Source organism: Heterodontus francisci, chromosome 9, assembly GCF_036365525.1.
Source record: "Heterodontus francisci isolate sHetFra1 chromosome 9, sHetFra1.hap1, whole genome shotgun sequence".
NCBI classification, from domain to species: domain Eukaryota; kingdom Metazoa; phylum Chordata; class Chondrichthyes; order Heterodontiformes; family Heterodontidae; genus Heterodontus; species Heterodontus francisci.
Window position 1 is genome coordinate 49,016,641 of NC_090379.1, and position 21,716 is coordinate 49,038,356.

A 21,716-nucleotide genomic window follows, 5' to 3' on the forward strand; every position below is an offset into this window, starting at 1 on the left:
CTGAATGGCCTCTTTCTCTGCGGTAACCATTCTATGATTGTGTATTCTGATTACAACAGAAGAAGAACAACTTTATTTTGGCAATTAGCGTTATGTTGGTAAGAGGCATAAATCAAAATGAAACTTTGAAATCCGAGAAAAACAAAGTTCTTTGAGCACTTTAGTCAATATTTTTGATAGAGTTGGAAAAATACCTTGGTGCAATATCTAGGATGTAAATAAAATTCAAGGACTGTCTAATATACAATATTACAGAAAATGTTTTATCTGCAGTGCTCTATCTACATCTAATGCATGGTATTATTCTGTCAATTTACAGTTCAGCAGCAACACAGCAGTGCAGCTGCTGCAGCACAACAGGGTGGCTATGAGATCCCAGCCAGATTAAGGACACTACATAACTTAGTCATACAGTATGCATCCCAGGGCAGGTATGAAGTAGCCGTGCCTCTTTGTAAACAGGCTCTTGAAGATTTGGAGAAAACATCAGGTCATGATCATCCTGACGTTGCAACTATGCTCAACATTCTTGCTTTGGTATACAGGTTAGTATGACGTTTGTATTTCTGGAAAGGTATGAATTTTAAAAATGTATTTGTGCAAAGTAAATGATTCTGACTTGCAACTCCATTATACTGGGACCTTTATTGATGCAATCTCGCATTATAAGTTACAGAAGCAGTTAGTTGATTTGTTTATTGCAAATAAAATGTTAACGTGTTTAAGCACCAATAGTGAAATGTCCTCAGTACCTTGCTCTATGGCAGCGAGGCCTGGACAACGTATGTCAGCCAAGAGCGACGTCTCAATTCATTCCATCTTCGCTGCCTCCGGAGAATACTTGGCATCAGGTGGCAGGACCGTATCTCCAACACAGAAGTCCTCGAGGCGGCCAACATCCCCAGCTTATACACACTACTGAGTCAGCGGCGCTTGAGATGGCTTGGCCATGTGAGCCGCATGGAAGATGGCAGGATCCCCAAAGACACATTGTACAGCGAGCTCGCCACTGGTATCAGACCCACCGGCCGTCCATGTCTCCGCTTTAAAGACGTCTGCAAACGCGACATGAAATCCTGTGACATTGATCACAAGTCGTGGGAGTCAGTTGCCAGCGTTCACCAGAGCTGGCGGACAGCCATAAAGGCGGGGCTAAAGTGTGGCGCGTCGAAGAGACTTAGTAGTTGGCAGGAAAACAGACAGAGGCGCAAGGGGAGAGCCAACTGTGTAACAGCCCCGACAAACAAATTTCTCTGCAGCACCTGTGGAAGAGCCTGTCACTCTAGAATTGGCTTTTATAGCCACTCCAGGCGCTGCTTCACAAACCACTGACCACCTCCAGGCGCTTAGCCATTGTCTCTCGCGATCAGGAGGCCAAAGAAGTGAAATGCTTGTAGTTGGGACTGAAGGGCTTTGAATGTTCGGAATATTCTTCAGCTTTGGTGCGCAGGTTTCAATCCAAAACATCTAATGTGCTGAAGTTCTCTGGTATAAAGATCAGATAATAAGTGACTGAGGCAGCCTGAACCCATTTTCCAATGCTTGCAAATCCATAGCATAAAGTTGCACATAATTCAGTACTAAACTTAGTTGTTCAGCTACACTGTTGGATTGTATGGGAAATTAAAATATCATGCTAATGCTATGGTAGGTGCTTTTATTGAGTGGCTTCATTGCTGAGGTGGCATTTTATTTAAGGGGTTACTTATTGAGCGGGCTTAGTGTTGAGGTGGGGGTTTTCTTTGAGGGGTATTAGTACTGTGTAGCTGAGATGGGGGCCTGTTAAGGGAATTTAGTGCTGAGTTTATGGAGGGGTGGGGGGGGAGTTTGAACGTGAACAGGTGCTGCATGATGGCGGCTGTGGAGAAGCAGGAAAGTCTGCAGCTGTTGCTGTGAGCAGCCTTTGCTACTGAGCGACCTGCTACCCCCCCCCCCCCCCCCCCCCCCCCCAAAAAAACTCAACGTGCCCTGCACTTCACTTCATTGGCTAGCAGCTAGAAGTCAGTAAACAGACTGTTTCAGCAGACCGGCTAGAGGAGAACTGCTGAGTTCAACACCCACAAAGGTGATAACGGCAAGGTGACTTTCCACGTCTCAAGGGCGTCCGCTCAAGCATAAGGGAACTGATGGCTGGAAAACCAGGGTAAATAACCACTCTGCCTTGAGGGCAGGCTCTCGAGCCAAAGGCTAGGCGAAGGACACTCTGACATAACACCTATAGCTTTGTGGTTGCTGCAGCCATATCCGCCTGCTGAGCCACTGTGGAGAAACACTTAGTCTAAACAGTGGGATTAGGCTGCGCGAGGTGATTTCTAATTTAAATTTGACATTTTATCACGAGGGAAAGAAATGTCCTACAGCGATGGGAGAGAGGCAAAAACAGTGGGTGGAAGATGACACTAGCAGCGGCAGCTTCAATCCTGTATGTAGGCGGCTCAGTAGTATGGGTTGTTTGACTGTTGACCTGAGACAACATCATCTGGCAGCAACCTGAGTGACCAAGTAGCCTTCTCTCTGGATAGCACTGCTTGCTTAGAAAGGAGACAGGCCTAGAAAAAGTGGTCCAAACACTGCTTGTCTCAGTCACCTGGTTGGCACAGTAGCCAATGGGCATCTCCTACTGTGGTGCAAAAGAAGTAATGAACGCAAAAACAAAAAGGGACAAAACATCTTGAAACCTGCGTGCTGAAATGTTTGCACAATGTCACATTCAGATAACAACAGACACCCTAAAAGATGTTCTGCACTTGTAGCCAGAGAGCTCGCTCAGCTAGACTTTGATATCTCAACACTCTGTGAAGTTTGCTTTGCAGAGCAGGAATCATGACATAGCATGGAATGTAGAAATATAGAAAACATGGACCAGGTTATACCCTTTCCCGGTCAGGGCAAGATAAAGATGAATGATGCCTCCTGGGTGTTGGATTTGTGATTAAGAACTCCATTGTCAGCAGGCTTCAGAACCTCTCCATTGGTTTTTCTAATCGACTCATATCCTTACGACTACCAATCCAGGACCGTCACCATTATCGCCACCATTATCGGCATATGTGCTCCTATCCTACAAGCCGGTAAAGTGACCAAAGGCGGCTTCTACAGTAGAAAGTTGTGCAAGTCAAAGAAGGTTAATACCAAGGATAAGCTCATCATACTTGGAGATTTCAATGCAAGAGTGGGTTATGACCTAGAGCATTGGCAAGGTGTCTTGGGCAGACATAGCATTGGCTGGAATTCTGCATGGAGCACAAACTCAACATCACTAATTTTCTATTCCAGCAGGCAAACAGATTAAAGATCACCTAGGAGGCATTCACGTTCAAAGCACTGACACCTTTTGGGCTAAGTTCTGGTGCACCAACATGACATATAGGATGTGCTTACTACACACTAGAGTTATACCCAGTGCTGACTGTTACGCTGATCACAGACTGGTTCGAGCTAACGTTGCCTTTAAAATCAAATGATCACCCAAAAGGAATGGCCCACAAACAAGAAAACTACAAGTCCACAGTCTCTATCTACCAGACGTAAAAACAGTTTTCCAGAACAAGCTTGAAGACAGACTCTGCAGTGACCCAGCTCCAGACAGTGATATTAACCCAGCAGAGCAGTGGCAACCGTTGAAATCTGTCCTACAAGAAACAACTGCAAAAGTGATTGGCTTCTCAACCAGAAGAAACCAAGATTTGTTTGATGAAAATTACATGGAAATCCAAGAGCTTCTTCAAAAAGACTTCTGCTGCAATAGGCTACTTGCACGCCCTGATGAGCAGGCTACAAAAGCTGCATATAGGGAAGCCTGCGGCACTCTGCAAACCAACCTACGAGTCATCCAAAACAACTAGCGGACAGTGCTCACAGAGAATATAAATGTATGCAGATAAGGGAAATATGAAATCCTACAAAGCATTGAGGTGTATATATGGACCTTCCCATCAGGTGCAGGCAGCACAAAAATCTTAGGATGGCCAACCCAACTCCTGGATAAAGAATCCATCTTGCACCAATGGTCAGAAAACTTTAAAAGCCTATTTGGTGACCAGTGGATGGTGCAAGAAACGTCCATCGCAAAGATCTCCCAGAAGAAAGTGAAGTCTGAGCTGGATGAACTAGCAATCCATGAGGAGATTAAAATTGCTATAGTGCAATTAAAATCTCTCAAAGTCCCCAGAATAGATGGGATTCCAGCCGCGGTCTATAAACAGGGAGGAAATTTGATCCTTTTTAGGCTTACAGATCTGTTTACAGCATGCTGGGAGAAAGGGACTGTGCCTTATATCCTTCAAGATGCAGTGATTGTCTCCCTCTACAAAAACAAAGGAGAGAGGTCTTACTGTTTTAAACTACAGAGGCATCACCTTACTCTCCATTGTCGGCAAAATCTTGGCCAGAGTGCTTCTAAATAGACTTGTTCCAACAATAGCTGAAGAAAGCATTCCTGAAAGTCAGTGCAGGTTCAGACCCACTTAGCGAAAAATCAAAGCCAGTAAAGAAAAAAGAAACAAAATGGGGGCAAAGGTTACAATCTGAAATTATTTCCTTTTTTTTCTTTGCTGGCTTTGGTTTTTCTATTTTCTCGTTTTTTGCTTTCTGATGGTAGCTGTGTTTATGTTTCTGCCATTCACAGCTCCTTTAGGCTATCTTTTATTTCCTTACTTTCTCATTACTGCTCCCTTTGGCCTTGCAATATTAACCCTTTGTCATTTATTCTCCTTCCTTCTATCCCATCACAGATCTTCCCTTTTGTTCTTTTTCCTATCCTCCCCCTGCCCCCCCACCCCTTCACTTGCTTAAAACCTATTACAGCTCTAACTCTGATGAAGGATCGTCAGCATTATCTCTCCTCAGATGCTGCCAGACCTACTGAGCATTTCTAACATTTTGTTTTTATTTCAGATTTCCAGCATCCATAGTATTTTGCTTTTGTGTTATGACAGTTTATTTGATTGCACATTGCAGTACTCTTTAGAGAAAATACACTTATTTGCAGCATCATGCACTGAATTTATAGATGCCTGCTTTGTGGTTAACTAATGGTAAATGTTATAGTGGTCTCGCATTATGATCATATTTGTTTCATTTTGTTAGCGCAGCTAAGTTTGGCTGCCTGAGTGTTTCAAAGTATAGTCTGTATTTATGTTTTTGTTTAATTATTTTGTAGTATTTGGAAGCTCTGTCATTTTATGATTGTGAATGCTCTGAATTGAAAGTTGAAGGAACTTCTCAGCTAATGAGATTTATGTATTCTAATCAAAGATTTTTAACGGTTAGCTTGTTATACAACACTCAGACTTGTAACTTGTGTATCTTTCAATGCTGAAAGTATTTCACAAGTTTTAATTGCCTATGATACACTTCTAGTGGCTGTTACATTCATTAATTACTGTCAATTAACTTAGTCTTTTAACTACGTCTTAACGACTGCATCTTGGTCTGTGTAAAACTGATGCAACCCTTTACATTGCGGCATTTTACAACCTAGTCTTAAGTGAACTGTTTCATTTTCAAAATGTCTGAAATCCTTGGAAGAAGTTTTGATATTCTTTTAACTATTAAACAGAGCATTGCATCAAATAAGAAATATACCAGTAATAGAATGACTATCAGTTGAGACAGTTCTGTAAATGTTTCACTTCAGTTTTATAGTGAATACAGCGACTGAATAAATGCAAACAGATAATTTTAGATTGTGATGAGGAATTGTACATGTGAAATTTGCAAATGAAAACTTTTGAACACTTAAGATCAATAAAATCATATAAACTTGTATTATGCCCCTTTTTTTAAATGTTAGGGACCAGAACAAATACAAAGAGGCAGCAAACCTGCTTCATGATGCCTTAGCCATTCGGGAGAAGACCTTGGGTAAAGACCATCCTGCGGTTCGTATTCCCCTTTCAGTATATCTTGTACATATGTACATTACTTGTGTGGGAATCCAGAATTCGGTTTAAATATTTCTCCATGTTAAACCAACAGGCTGAGGTTAACATCTACCATTCCTAAATGATGAGCAGGTAGGGAGGTTAAATTGTGAATCCATCTATTGGTTCAGTAACGAAAAATCATTATGTGCACACTCTTGACCATAAGTGCATAAACCAAAAATCATATTTGCCTGCAAGTACAATATTCCAGAGAGCTTTCACTGATTTTATTTGATTATTTTTTAGGTGCTAATATTTTCTAATGCTGCACTTCTGACAAATACTACATAAATATGAAATCCACACTTTTTGTTCGTTGAATTCAATTTTGATATTTCTGACTTTGATCGTGCCTCTGATGATTACTTTGTATTAATATGCTGCTTTTGTAAGAATTCTCCTTGTAATTACCTGATTGGATTCCTTTCAGGTGGCAGCTACATTAAATAATCTTGCAGTACTTCATGGAAAAAGGGGAAAATACAGAGAGGCTGAGCCTATGTGTAAGAGAGCTCTGGAGATCCGTGAAAAGGTTGGTAACCAGAAGAAACAGTTGTACTGATAGATTCAGCAGTCACACTGTGCTTTATGAAATAATCTTATACAATTTTCAGCAGAGATGATGGTTCTTTGTGTAACTTGCATCGATACTGAAAAAGGTAAATTTGGAATCCATTGTGATGGAGGCACAGCAGCAACATGTTATGCTTTCATAACAGGACATAAATATGTTCCAGTAATTATGATCTTGCATAATCTCCTCGAGCAACATTGCAACTAGCCAAAGAGCTTTAGTATTTAAACTTGAAATTTGAAGAGACCTTGTGTGCCTTTCGGGTAAATAATCAATTTGTACTGTGGACCTGTACCTGCTGGTTGGCATCCTTCCATCCATGAAAGATGATGGACTCACTGAAGACTGGGTAATTGTAAAGGAGAGAATTTCGTGACATCAAGCTATATGGCTAGCTGAAAAAAGAAATTTACACCATTCAGAGATTTCCAGATCATTTAAGTGAAAGAGTTGGGGAATGACATATTTGAAAATATGGTAATGCACATTGAAATGAAAAAATGCATACAATGAAGGAATGTCCATCGGCAAAGGCAGAAAAGGGAAAACAGAAGGGTAATTGGGTCACTAAAATTTACCACTTGTGAAGCTGTTGTGGACATACCATGTACTGGAGGAAACTATGACCGCCATCAACCAGATGAAGAACAACAAAGCCCCCGGAGCTGATGGAATTCTACCCGAAGCCTTGAAGCATGGTGGCCCTGCCCTATACACCAAGCTCCATGAGTTTTTCATGGCCTGCTGGGAACCGAGCAGGATTCCACGGGATCTTCGTGATGCCATTATCATCACCTTGCACAAAAACGAAGGAGAAAAATCAAACTGCTCCAACTACCGTGGGATCACCCTCCTTTCTATTGCTGGGAAGATCCTGGCTAGAATATGTCTGAACAAGCTTGTGCCTACCATTGCGGAAGAAAGCCTCAGAGAGCCAATGTGGTTTCAGAGGCATCGTAGACATGGAATTTGCAATCACACAATTACAAGCAAAGTGTCGTGAGCAAAAAAGGCCTGTACGTCACTTTTGTAGACCTCACCAAGGCATTTGACACTGTGAGCAGAGATGGACTTTGGAAAATCCTTGAAAGGTTTGGATGCCCACCCAGGTTCCTGGCCATGTTAAAGCAGTTTCATGAAAATCAGTACGGACAAGTCAAGCAAAACAGCAACCTCTCAAGTCCCTTCCGTATCTCCAATGGTGTGAAGCAGGGATGTGTGCTGGTCCCGACCCTTCTCACCATTTTTTTCAGCATGATGCTGGAGCAGGCATTGGATGACCTTTGTGGGAGTTTACGTACGCTTCCGGACTGATGAACCTCAGGTGTCTTCAGACTCACACAAAGACACAAGAAAAGCACATCCGTGAGCTTTTCGCCCATGACTGTGTTCTCTTGGCCCACAGTCAGTCAGACCTGCAACATAAAACAACACATTTTTCCGAGGCAGCACAACTCATCAGTTTAAAGAAAACTGAAGTCCTGCATCAGCCTGCACCCCAAGAAGAATATAGACCACCAAGCATGGTCATTGAGGGAATCGAGCTGAATGCCGTCGAGCAATTTACTTATTTGGGGAGCATCATCTCCTTTGATGCCACCATAGAGAAGGAAGTGGACAATAGGCTTTCAAAAGCAAACAGAACATTCGGCAGCCTGTAAAAACGAGTGTGGAGCAACCACAGCCTCAGCACAGACCAAACTCAGTGTAAAAAGACATAGTCCTCACCACCTTTCTGTACAGCTCCGAGTCATGGGTCTTACACCGCTGTCATGTATGCCTTCTAGAGCACTTCCATCAGCACTGCCTCCGCAGTGTCCTCAAGATCCACTGGCAGGACTGCATCATAAACGTTGAAGTCCTGGAAATAGCCAACATCGCCAGTATCGAAGCATTCCTCCTACAAAGCCAACTGCGTTGGGTGGGTCACGTTGCCCAGATGGATGACAGTCGCCTGCCCAAGATCATGTTGTATGAAGAGCTGACCACAGGTAAAAGGAACAGAGGGGTCCCATGCAAACGTTTCAAGGACTGCTTGAAGAAGTTCTTCTGTGTGCCACATCAACCATCGCTGTTGGGAAGTGCAGGCCATAGATCGCGATGCCTGGAGATGCTACATCAGGAAGGCTACAAACACCTTTGAGACTGAGTGAAGTATCAGCATGAAAGAAAAGGAGGAGAAGGATAGATCCAATTACCCCCCAGCAACGACTGCACCTTCCCTTGTACCCACTGTGGGAGAATCTGCCGCTTATGGATAGGCCTGACTAGCCACCAGCGGGTTTGCAACCAATGAGTACAACCGTCCCAAAATCTTCATCTGCGAAGAAATGCCAAGAGGTGTACTGGTGTACATCAATTTGAGTATTCTAACTTTGTGTAGATCACTAGCTGGGTCAAGTTTGGAATACTGCTTGCAGTTGTGGGCACTGTCTTTCAAAAGGATATTGATATATTTAGACAAGACTTGGGGGCCAAGACACTTGGAGCTAAACTTCTTTTCATTGAAGAAATGGTTTGGAGCGGTACATTATTCAAGTGTTTAAAAATATTGTATGGCATTAATAATTGGAAATGTTATTTAATTTGGACTGGATTGCAGGTTGAAAAATAATTTTAAAAATGGATGAACCAACATTTTTGGGTGTTGGCAACTAAATATTAGTAACTGTAAAAATATTAACATTGAGAATCTTATCAAGCAAGGTTTTGAGTTCCTTTGAATGTCATCCTCCATTTTACAGTGAAGTACATATTTATTCCATCTGTTCAGAAGAATGATCAGGCTTTATTGACTTATCAAGCATATGGAACCCACTCGAAACTACTATCCAAGTTATCTAAATTATTTGGCATTGCTGTTCAATTTGAATTTGGGCATTCAGCTATTATAGAACTTAAATCTTTCCTGTAAAATTGCTTGCTTTTGTTTTAATCAAGTCAATTACTGCATTATGTGTATATATTGTACAATTCCATTGTGCACCTCAACACTATGAATATTGGTACAGTCATCTGGGCATCTGTTGTAGTAACCCTCTTCATTGAGAAACAGTATGCTGCTGAATGCTTTAAAAAATGGTGTGAGAATGTTAGATTCTAGTCTTTTTATGCTTACTTCCTCAGGTACTGGGTAGGGATCATCCCGATGTGGCAAAACAGCTAAATAATTTGGCACTATTGTGTCAGAACCAGGGAAAGTATGAAGAAGTAGAATATTACTATGAACGTGCATTGGAGATTTACCAAACCAAACTTGGACCTGACGATCCAAATGTGGCAAAGACAAAAAACAACTTGGTAAGAATGCATCATGATATTAAACTGTTAATATGAGAAACCATGATCAACAACATGCAAAATTCTAATGGCGTTAGATATCTTGCGATACATGACAGTTAATAAACTGAACTCAGACCATTCATATCAATTCTATGAATTCAATTCAAACCCTTTTTAGATCAGTTCTCACCCTCTCTGCCCCTCCTGCCTCCCCCTTCTCTCACTCTCCTCCCTCTGTCTCTCACCCTGTCAAGAATTTGTATTTACATAACTTCTTTCACAACCTTAGGATGTCTGAGTGCTTCACAGTCAACTAATTATTTTTGACGTGTAGTCACTGTTGTGATGTCGAGAAGTACTGGAAAGGGTATGGAGAAAGGGCAAGGAAATGGGATTGTGGAGAGCTGTTTGAGAGTCAGCACATGTACAATTAACTAAATGGCCACCACCTGTGGTATAATTCAATGATCCTGTCAATAGTTATCCTTACTTTGCAGTATTTTGGAATACTGAAGGCCAACCATTTAGATTCTGCAAAAGAACAAAATACCATAGATACTGGAAATCCAGAAAATGCTAGAAATACTCAACAGGTCTGGCAGCATCTACAGAGAGTGAAAGAGTTAATGTTTCAGGTCGATGACCTTCACCAGATTCTAACATGGCAGACAGATCACTAAAGTAAACGCCCATGGAATTCAAGGCAAAGTGGCAAGTTAGATCCAAAATTGGCTCAGAGGCAGGAAGCAAAGGATAATGGTTGGGTGTTTTTTGTGACTGGAAGGCTGTTTCCAGTGAGGTTTTGCAGGGCTCAGTACTGGGCCCCTTGCTTTTTGTGGTTTATGTCAATGCTTCGGACTTGCTTGTAGGGGGTATGGTTAAGAGGTTCGCAGACGATACAAAAATTGACTGTGTGGTTGATAATGAAGAGGAAAGCTGTAGACTGCAGAAAGATATCAATGGGCTAGTCAAAGGGGCAGAACAGTGGCAAATGGAGTTCAATCCAGGGAAGTGTGAGGCAATACATTTGGGGAAGGTTAACAAGGCAAAGGAATACACAAGTGAAAGGATATTGAGAAGTGTAGAGGAACAGGGGGACCTTAGAGTGCATGTTCACAGATCCCTGAAGGTAGTTGGACACTTGGATAGGTGGTCAACAAGGCATACGAGATACTTGCCTTTTATTAGCCGTGTCATATGATATTAGAGCTGGGAGATTATGCTGGAACTGTACAAAACACTAGTTGGGCCACAGCTGGAGTACTGCCTGCAGTTCTGGTCACGGCACTATAGGAAAGATGTCTCTGCACTAGAGAGAGTACAGCGGACATATAGACGATGTTACCTGGACTGGTGAATTTATGAGGTAAGATTGGGTAGTTTTCTTTGGAACAGAGGAGGCTGAGGCTAATTGAAGTGTATAAAATTGAGGGGTCTTGATAGAATGGATAGAAGGCCCTATTCCCCTTGGTTGAGAGGTCCATAACTAGGGGGCATATATTTAAGGTAAGAGGTTGGAGGTTTAGAGGGGATTCAAGACGTAATTTCTTCACCCAAAAGGTGGTGCGGATATGGAACTCATTATCTGAAAGGGTTGAAGAGACAGAATCCCTCATAACATTTAAAAAGTGCTTGCGTATGCACTTGAAGTACTGTAACTTACAAGGCTATGGACCAAGAGCTGGAAAGTGGGATTAGACTGGATGGTTACTTGTCAGCTGGTGCAGACTTGATGGGCCAAATGGCTGCCTTCCATGCTGTTAATTTCTATTATTCTGTGAAGACTGACATGCAGCTAATGTTGTTTCTGCATTTAAAAAAGGAGCTAGCTCCCTTGATTTGTTCTGTAAACCAGTCCATGGTGTTATGAAAGTGCTTCTATTTTTTTTACATTTTTTGAGGACGTGTTTTAGAATTGTGGAGATGGATTCATTGGAGGACTGAAGTGATGCTCTAGATGCTGGACTTTGTTTTTTCTTTAAAAGGGTCACTGGAAAGGACTCTGTTTAAAAACATTTACTGGATATCGCATGTCTTCTGATTATGGAAGTTGTTTACAGGAGAAGTGACATGTCAAGATTTATGGTACTGAAGAGTGGGTTTCATTTTTGAATACTGTTTTGAGTCAGTTGGAGGTCAGCCTACTAAAAGAGAAGACCAGTTATATTTTCTCCACCTCATAGAGAAGCCCTGAGACTCAAGTGTAAGAAATCGAGACACTGAAGCAGCATTTCTCCTGAGAAGCTTCTGGAAGACGTCCTCTCAACATGTCCTGAACTAACTGTTTCTGAAAAGATCCCAGTGATGTGTACTCGGACGGCAGACTGTATGCCAACTGGAACATGTCTTGCCCCTTTTCTTGAAGAATTAATAAGTACTTTGACCAAAGCATCTTTATTTTTCCTTTAACTGGGGTGTGTGTGTGTTGGGTATTTAGAAGGTGTTATGACCAAATGGGAGGAGTACCCTGTTCTAGTTTCACTTCTCCACAGGTCACAACATATATTTACATTTCTCACGCTTTCCGATACGGTCAATCATAGACTCTATTTTTATCCCAGAACAAAACGCACTAACCAGGTTTCTTTAATAAACAACAAAACTATCAGTTTATTATAGAAAAAGTCTTAGCCAGTAATGAAGTAAAGCATAAACGCACAGATTGAAATATTACAGTTCCCGTTTTACCTTAGCCACTCACACACGTACTAGTTAACTGGAAAAATAAGAGATTTTTGTTTGGAGCTCTGTTACAAAAAACCCACCCAAAACAACACTTAAACTGAATACTTGCTCATTCAGACAGCAGATGATCTATGTTGTGTTCCAAAACTGGCATACAGTTTGGCCTCTGAGTACACGTAGACTGGTCACTGGGATCTTTCAGGACAGTTCTTTTCAGGTGGCGTTGCGAATTAATTTAGCAGGCTTTCCTTGAAAGACAAGAGGTGAGATGAGTTGATACAGTGGACCTCTCTGGGTCTTTTAGAGAGCTGTTGGAAAGCTGAGCTGGGTTGTGGTCTTCTCTCCTTCCTTGGAGATTCTCTTCTGCAGGCTTTTTAAAGAGATGGAACAGGCTGGGCTGAGCTGGGGTTCTGTCCTTCAGTTTTTAAAAAAAAACTCCAACCCCTTTTTAAAAAAAAACTCCAAACAATTCAAAAGTGAGGCCAGAAACAGAAAGTACACCTTCTGACCTGTCACTTCATTGCACACATCTTTCCCAGTTACCAGGGTTTCTGTTCTATTTTTAACTTGATTCATGTGACAAACAGTAAATGATGTCATATAAGTCCTTTCAGTGTCCTCTTGATTTCCCTCTTGGGGGAAAAAAACTGGTCCAACATTTCTTCAGTTTGACTATGAATTCCTCAAAAAATATATTTAACACAAACAGAAGCACTTTCGTAAAGAGATTATATATATTTACTGTCATATTTCAAATTGTGTTAAAGCTTTGCATCTTTATTGACTAAGTCTTATTTTATAATTTAATAGTCTTGTTAAAGAAACCTGGTTGGTGGATTTCTGAAACTAAAGTAGAGTATATAATTGGCCACATCGGTAACTGGGTACACATTTAAGTATATGTTGAGACCTGTGGAGAAGTGGAACCAGAAAAAGGCAGTGCACTCCTCCGGCCTTGGTCATAACAGTGGTAAGAAAGATATTGGAATCTTTGATCAAAAAAAAAGAAAAACATCTAGAAACAAAACGTATAATAAAGAATCTCACATTTCAAAAGTGAAAGTCATGCTTGACCAACTTTATTGAATTGCTTGAAGTAACAGCAAGAGTAGACAAGGGTAATGCAGTGGATGTAGTAAATATGGACCTTCAAATGGCCTTTAATAAAGTACTGTATAGTAGACTCGTGACTAAAGTCACAGCATGTGAAGCCAGGGGATAAATAGCAAGACAAGAATGGATAGGAAAGTGGCTACAAAACAGAAAACAGAGAGTAGGGATTAAAGGTAGTTTTACTCAGACTGGCAGAAGATGTGATTTGGTGTTCCACGATGAATGATGCTGAGAGCATTGTTCACCATTTACATAAACGATTAGGATTCAGGAATCGGAAGTACAATATCAATTTGCAGGTGACACTGAAGTTGGAGGGCGTAGTTAATACTAAGGACGATGCAGCAAAGTACAAGAAGACATTAGCAAACTGTTAGGAGTTTGTAAATAGCAAATATTAATTACAGTAGTAAAGTGTGAAGTAGTGCAATTTGGTAGGAGGAATAAGAAGTCCACCTCCACCTTGCAAAATAAGACCCTAAATGGGGGATAGAGGCAAAAAAGAATCTAGGGATACATGAAAAAAAAAGTGCAAACAAAGCACTGTAGTTCATTTTTAGAGGAATAGAATTCAAAAGTTCAGAACAGAGAATTCAAAAACAAGAGCCCAAGATGTTTATACACTAGGACCCTGCTATATCACTGTCCAATATAACACAGGTCCATGATGGATTCCAAAGATTTCATGTAAACTTATCATTTCATAATTTATTTCACAACATTGTTGAAATATAAATGTTCCACAAATTATTAGAACCAGCCAATGGGATGGCTGTCTTGTAACTAATTAAGGTATAAATACTGGTCAGACTTGCACTGATACTGAGACACAGATCAATGCAAAATCATCTGTACTGAATCATGAAAGAGAAAATCTTACACCATCACCAAGAAGTCGTAAATCATTGCCCAGATCAAGGAAGATGCTGCACAAGCGTCCGTTTCGCTAAGAATGGGGATTGCTGAATCATTGCATGTGGGTGGCTTAAAGATGAAGTTGAGAAGGGCATCAATGGAGATGGATGAAGGTGGCCAATCAAGAAGGAAAGCCCAAAATGCTGACAACACACCTCTCGACAAGGCCGTACACGTGGTTTACCTAGCAGAGTGCTAAAGGCATACCCATTTCACAGCTGTGGCCCAACTATTGTTCAGGCTCAGGCTAAGAAGTTCTGTCACCAAACAAATGGAAGTACCAAAGCCTCAATAGAATTTGGAGCCAGCAAAAGATGGTGAGCAAGATTCACGGCACTTTGCAAGTTACTGTATGAGGACAGCAACAGTCCGTGGATGAGCCAGGTGTAACATCGTTTCTCACTGAATTAAAGATTTTATACGAAGGAGGATGCACTGAAGAACATATCATCTACAACTGCGCCTAAAATGGCCCTGTACTACAAAATGTTACCAGAGAAAGACATTAGCGACAAGAAACGACCCCAACAAAATATCCGGATTTAAACAGATAAAGACAAGATTGATCCTCCTTTACTGCAACAAAACTGGTCAATGCAAGCTGACTCCGCACATCATGGGAAAATTTGCCAACGCACGCTGCTTCCATCATCTAAACCTAAAATCACTCAAAGCCGGGATGATTTCAGATTTCGAAGACTGGTTCCACCATCAATTCGTATCAAACGTCAGAAAACATCTCAGACAGAACAAAATACTGAAGAAGGCCCTCTTGCTGCTTAACAACTGCCCTACACGCCCACCCCCAGAGAACCTGGTAACCCGAGATGGAAACATTTAAAAGTGTCTGTCTACCAACAAGCACAATGTTAAAAGATCAACCCCTTGACCAAGGCATGATATCGGCCTTCAAACATAACTACAGAAAAGAAACAACTACAATGCCAGGTCCGTACTTGGAGCCTAATTAGAAACTGACAACATCAGTGCATGCCTGAATATCAACACCCAAGAACCTACTGAGACGATGACAGATGATCAAATATTGGCCAGTGTAACAGATCCCTAAAGACATCCAGCAAGCTGAAGATGATGATGATGCCGAGGCTGAGCCACTGCCATCGTCTCATACAGTATTTCACTACCTAGAAGAATTGCTGAGGTGGTTGGAAGCCAACGAATAATCAAGTGTGACACAACTCCAGAATATCCTACATCTAGCAGAGGTGAGGAGTAAATGTGAACAGTTTAAAAATAACTGATTTCTTCAACACGAGTCCATCAGTTTAATAATAGCACATGTATATTCACATTTGTTACTGAAAGAAATAATTAATTTATTTGAATTGTTTGTCTTCATTTTGTTATTCTGGCTCCTGACGTTACACTTTTGAAAGGACCTTGTTATAATGCAGTCTCACCTATGATGCATTATTGTGTTGTGGATCCCTTGTACCAAGTTATAGCGAGGTCCCAGTGTACATAAGTTTCTATATCAGTTTGTGGTTAAAAACTGGGATTGTTTAGATTGCAAAACAAGGCATTTAGAGATGTACGAGAATAACCCAAATATTGTGCCTTGTTTTCCTTTACCAATTTGTTCCTTACGGGGATGTGCTGAGCCTTTGCTCAACACCTTCCCAGCATTGACAGCCAAGTACGGAAGCCCACTATGTGGAGACATTATAAGCAATAACTTTCTTCCTAGTCTTCTGTAATGTGATGAATGATGGTGCTTTAGTAAATAAATGTATTGCAGCACATTTGCAATGTTTTTTAATTTTTTAAAAATCCTACAGTTATGTCTCATGCATTTCTGGGTTTCTAGGCTTCTTGCTACCTGAAACAAGGCAAGTTCAAGCAAGCAGAAACATTGTACAAAGAGATACTCACTCGTGCTCATGAGAGGGAGTTTGGTTGTGTGGATGGTGAGTAGATAATGGCTTTTTTTATTCTGATGAGCAGAATTTTGCTGATTTCAGGTTCAAAGGTCAGCATGACCTAGGTTTAAATTTTGCTTGTCTGCTCCACCTCCCCACCCCCTCCCAAACTACCACCACCACCCTCACCCTTTGCTGATGGAGAAATTAGGTGGTGGATTTTCAGGCTTATGAGTGATAGTGGAGCAACAAAAGTATGGCTTAAAGCACATGGTTATTACATTCCTGCCTTATCTGAGCTGTGGCATCTTTTCATATTTTATTGCATGCCCTTTCCTACTTCCTCCTTAGATACACAGTTAAATTCATGTTTCATTTTTGAAATTTTTAAGGAAATTACCCGAAGTGAAAGACCCAATTATTGAAAATATGAAAAAAATCTACTATTCGTGATAAATTATAAAAATGGCTTAATTTTCTTTTCCTAGATGAAAATAAACCTATTTGGATGCATGCTGAAGAAAGAGAGGAACAGTGCAAGGTAAGAGTAAAACTTTGCCACTGTTTTCAGTGTTACAGAAAATACTTAGTCTGCATCAGATGGATCATAAAATGAATCCATAAAAATTATTCTGTAATGTTGGAAATGTGTGAAAGTGCTGTATGACTTAAAACTTTTCTGTCTTTTAACAAAAATGTTTGTAAATATTTTGCTGTCACAGTATGACATGCACCATCTGTGATTAGGGGGATGGACATGTAGCCTGCTTCCTATCCATCTACCAGTAATGTTCTTGGGCAGGCTTTCTAAAGTGGCTCGAGTGGAATGCCTTCCATCTCTTGGAAAAAGTGTGCCGGACATTGTTGTGAATTTCTCTGGTTGTGCTGGCTGAAAGTGAGGCATGAGTTTGGGAAATTTTCACTCTAGACTTCTAAGGCACACCTTATTGGAGCATCTGAGCTCTGACTACCAGAAGATTTTGAAAATATATTTTCCATATTACAGCATTTTAGACTTAATTTTATTAGCTTTTCTTTTTCATAAGCTTCAGTTTCATATATTGCAAATATTACATATTCTGTTACTCTGTTTAGGGGAAACCAAAAGATGGCACCACATTTGGCGAGTATGGAGGCTGGTACAAGGCATGCAAAGTTGACAGGTATATTTTCACATTTTAATTTTTAAAACCTGGTGTAAACATAATGGCAAACTGTATTTCTTATAGGCTTGAGCAGCCATATGGCCTTCTCCTGTTCCTACTTATGTTGTTACTGAACATTGCTAATTGTGACGGTTTAAAAACTCAAGTTAAAAATTTAAATGCAGAGGTGACCCCTGAATGGATCCTAAACAAGTGCAGTTTTTTTACATCAGTAGACTGGAGTCTAATGATTGAACCCATCTTTGTCTTTGAGGGGGAGACGGTGGAGTAGTGGTAATGTCACTGGACTAGTAATCCAGAGGTCTGGGCGAATTGAATTTAAATTCAATTAATTAATAAAATTTCAGTTTAAAAAAATAATAGAAGTCTGGATTTGAAAGTTAGTCTCAATAATGGTGCTATAAAACTATCGTTGTCATAAAAAAAAACCCCATCTGGTTCACTAATGTCCTTTAGGGAAGGAAATCTGCCATCCTTACCTGATCTGGCCTAAATGTGACTCCGGACCCAGAGCAATGTCTCTTCTGGAATGGCCTAGCAAGCCACTTAGGTCAAGGGCAATTAGGGATGGGCAACCGATGCTGGCCTTGCCAGCGATGCCCACATCCCATGGAAAGAATTTTTTAAATATTAAAATCGGGGATGCACAAGACGTCAGAATTGGAAGAGTATATGGATCCACCGGGAGCCAATGTTGATCAATGAGCACAAGAGTATGGGTGAATAGATCTTGTTGCAAGTTAGGATACAGGCCGCAGAGTTTTAGATGAGCTGTAGTTTAGGAAGGCTGGAAGGTGTGAGGCTGGCTGGGAATGTGTTGCAATAATCCAGTCTAGAGGAAACAAAGGCAAGAATGTAGCAGCAAATGAACGGAGGCAGGGATGAAAGTAGGCGGTCTTAGTGATGGAGTGGATAGGTGGTTGGAAGCTCATCTCGGGGTCAAATATGACATCGTGGTTGTAACAGATTCAGTCATTTGCCCTGGAGAGGGATGGAGTCGTTGGCTAGGGAATGGAGTTTGTACAGAGACTGAAGACAATGGCTTCAGTTGGAGGAAATTTTCTCCAGTCAATGTTGGACAAGCAATGTGACAAATTAGGAATTGAGATGGGTGATGAGTTATAGTTGGGTGTCGAGTTAGAGTTGGGCGTTGTCGGCATGCATGTTTTAGGATGATGTTTGACAAGGGGCGGCACGTAGGTGAGAAATAGGGGGCCAAGCATAAATCCTTAGGGACTTCAAAGCGAACGGAAGAGAAGCCATTGCAGATGATTTTCTGGTTAACACTGGATAGAAAAGAATTGAATCGGGCTAGCAGCATGCATGCAATCTGTGATGGGGGTTAAATTCCACAGCGATTTCCATTGCCACAAAAATGCAGAACATTACTTTGCTGGGTGTTAGATCAATTTAAAGGGGAAAACGCCTCAAAATACTTAACATTCCAGAGGTGGCTATTTTTGTTAAAAAAGAAACAATCTTTTTTCTTTTAACTTTCATCCCTTCAAACAGTCCAACAGTGACAACGACATTGAAGAACCTTGGGGCACTTTATAGACGTCAGGGCAAGTTTGAAGCAGCTGAAACACTGGAAGAAGCAGCTCTGAGATCTCGTAAACAAGTAAGTTTGACCACATAGGCAAATTGATTACATGTTCATTGCTTTGAATGCAGAGTTAGGTCAAAGTGTAGGGGGAAGGAGGTGGGGTTTGTGTCTGACACAAAAACCATAAAGCTAAATGTTAGGGAATTTAGGATATACAATTATTGACTCGAGGTTAGGAATTGGTACACTCAGTAACAATGCATATGGGTTCACAACAATTTCAGATCAGAATAAAATGTAGTCTTTTCCTCGTCACATGGCACCTTGAGTGAAAGGGTATTGTTTAAATGCTTATTACACTAAGTTCCATGTATTTTTGTGTGATTGTTTTAGTGAAAACAATGCTATATTTCCATTAAATGCCCTCTCAATGTTTTCTGGCTTCCGTAAATAAAGTTAGTTATATTTTTATTTTAATGCTACATTTGTGTTAGCATGTTTGAATTATGAAAGCAAATTCAAATAAAATGAATACCCTTGGTCCACAGGGTCTTGATAATATCCATAAACAAAGAGTAGCTGATGTACTTAATGATCCTGAAAGCATAGAGAAAAGAAGAAGCCGTGAAAGCTTAAATGCAGATGTGGTAAAATATGAGAGTGGCCCTGATGGAGGCGAGGAAGTGAGTATGGGCGTAGAGTGGAATGGGGTAAGTACAGTACACAGTCCACAGATCGGTTCCTAGTACCTTAGCAAAAGGACAGCAATGAAAGTGTTAATTTAATCAAAGAAAACAATCTGTTTTTAGTGGCTAGTTTGAAATCTTAATGCTTATCATTCATTGGACAATGGACTAATGCAGGGTAAAGATAATTGAACAAATGAGCATAGAAATTCAAAGTACTGATTGAACTTTTTCAAATTAAAATAACTTTTATGTTCTGTAAATGGGCTTTTATGATTATTGCAATTTAATTTAATTAACCTTTGCATAACACCAAGAACTGCACACTTTTTGATCAAATAAAACATTAGAACACAGGGATTTCACTTGAAAATTGTTTGTTTTAGTTTAAGCTATTGGAGTTGAACTTATTAATTTAACTTTACTGCACAGTGATTATTTGCACGAAGAACTTTCACTTCAAAAGGTCTGCGTGCAAATAAAATTACAATAAGATCTGCATATTGTAATAGTACTAATTGACCAATTTAGATTACTTATCATACTTAAACTAAAAATACAATTTCCAGAAATAATTCTGTGGAAAGCTAAGTTTTAGGAAATCAAAAAATACTTTTGGATTGAGGGCTTAACTTATGAACTTTGATTTAATTTTTATCTGTATGTTAGTATGTGACGAAGGATAACGGCAACAATGAATTGCCCTGTCTCCACAATCCCCTGGGTTGAGAGTTTTTTTTATTCTTTCATGAGATGTGGGTAGGGCAACGCTGGCAATGCCATCATTTGTTGCCCATCCCTAGTTGCCCTTGACAACGTGTTGCAAGGCTATTTCAGAGGGGAGTTAAGAGTCAACCACATTTCTGTGGGTCTGGAGTCACACATAGACCAGACCAGGTAAGGATGGCAGATGTCCTTCCCTAAAGGACATGAGTGAACCAGATGGATTTCTTTGATCGTCAGTGGTTTCATGGCACCATTACTGAGACTAGTTTTTTTTTTTAAATTCCAGATTTTTTTATTAATTAATTGAACGTAATAATTGAATTTAAATTCCGCCAGCTGCCGTGGTGGGATTTGAACCAGAGTCCCCAGGGCATTGGCCTTGGCCTCTAGATTACTAGTTCCGTGACATTACCACTACACCATCATCTCCCCCTCAGAGTCTGAACTGCCATCTTTGTTCCTATGGGGTACAAAGTAAATTAGAGAAGTCAGTAGCCAGTTATGGAGCAGGTTGGCAAGGCACTGAGGGTGCCTTGATTGGCTGGGCTTAGAGAGCAAATTGATTTTAAGAAATGAGGAGGGAAAAGCTTAATAAATTGATTTTGAAATGGCTTGGTTATCTTAAAATTCAGATGTAAAATGAGAAAAGGCCATTTGATTTGTCAGATATGTTCTGACTAATGCATTGGTGCTGCAGGCACTCCTGTGCTTGTAAACCAATAATGTGAAAATACTTCAAAACTCTGGTGGTTATTGACTATGTTATGCCAGCAATTCCTCACAATAAGAACCTATTCTGGTCATGTGAGTACTGAAAAACTTCTATTATAGCACTAACTTTCATTGTGCCTTTTTAAGTTCCCTTTATTAATGTGGATTAATGCTATTTTGGTAGATGTTTTTGTGCTCACAATTGTATTTGGGTTTAGGACTGAGAAAGCAATCGTTTATTAACAGGATTACATGTCTTGCAGGAATATAAAATTGAAATGCCAACCTAAGATAGTGTGTGTCAAGAAAGAACTGGTCGCTAGAATTTGTATTTATTTTGCATTTGAATATTTTTTCCCATTTATATTACATACTATTCCATAAAACTGAGCGTTCCACTTATTGTGGGCAGTTAAATATAAACTATACCTCGCATAACAAAATTCACAAACACAATTTTGTTTTTGAGAGGAATTAACTAAATTTGGTGATACAATTTGTAAGT

At 40.4% G+C, this 21,716-nt stretch overlaps 1 protein-coding gene across 12 annotated transcripts in view; it reads left to right on the plus strand.

Annotated features, from left to right (window-relative positions):
- The window catches only part of klc1a (kinesin light chain 1a), a 137,768-nt gene that overhangs the window by 42,490 nt on the left and 73,562 nt on the right, over positions 1 to 21,716 (plus strand). For 9 of the 12 annotated variants that reach the window (XR_010975684.1, XM_068039002.1, XM_068039001.1 and 6 more), the window contains 9 exons: positions 320 to 545; positions 5,795 to 5,882; positions 6,358 to 6,459; positions 9,628 to 9,801; positions 16,325 to 16,424; positions 16,865 to 16,917; positions 17,472 to 17,539; positions 19,055 to 19,163; positions 19,637 to 19,798. Coding sequence is in view for 11 of the 12 variants with exons in the window: in XM_068039002.1 (XP_067895103.1) it covers positions 320 to 545; positions 5,795 to 5,882; positions 6,358 to 6,459; positions 9,628 to 9,801; positions 16,325 to 16,424; positions 16,865 to 16,917; positions 17,472 to 17,539; positions 19,055 to 19,163; positions 19,637 to 19,798 (1,082 nt within the window). In the remaining variant the exon portion in view is untranslated. Of the gene's footprint in view, positions 1 to 319; positions 546 to 5,794; positions 5,883 to 5,979; positions 6,018 to 6,357; positions 6,460 to 9,627; positions 9,802 to 16,324; positions 16,425 to 16,864; positions 16,918 to 17,471; positions 17,540 to 19,054; positions 19,164 to 19,636; positions 19,799 to 21,716 lie in introns of those variants that run through there. The other 3 variants (XM_068039000.1, XM_068039007.1, XM_068039010.1) reach the window with 2 other exon arrangements.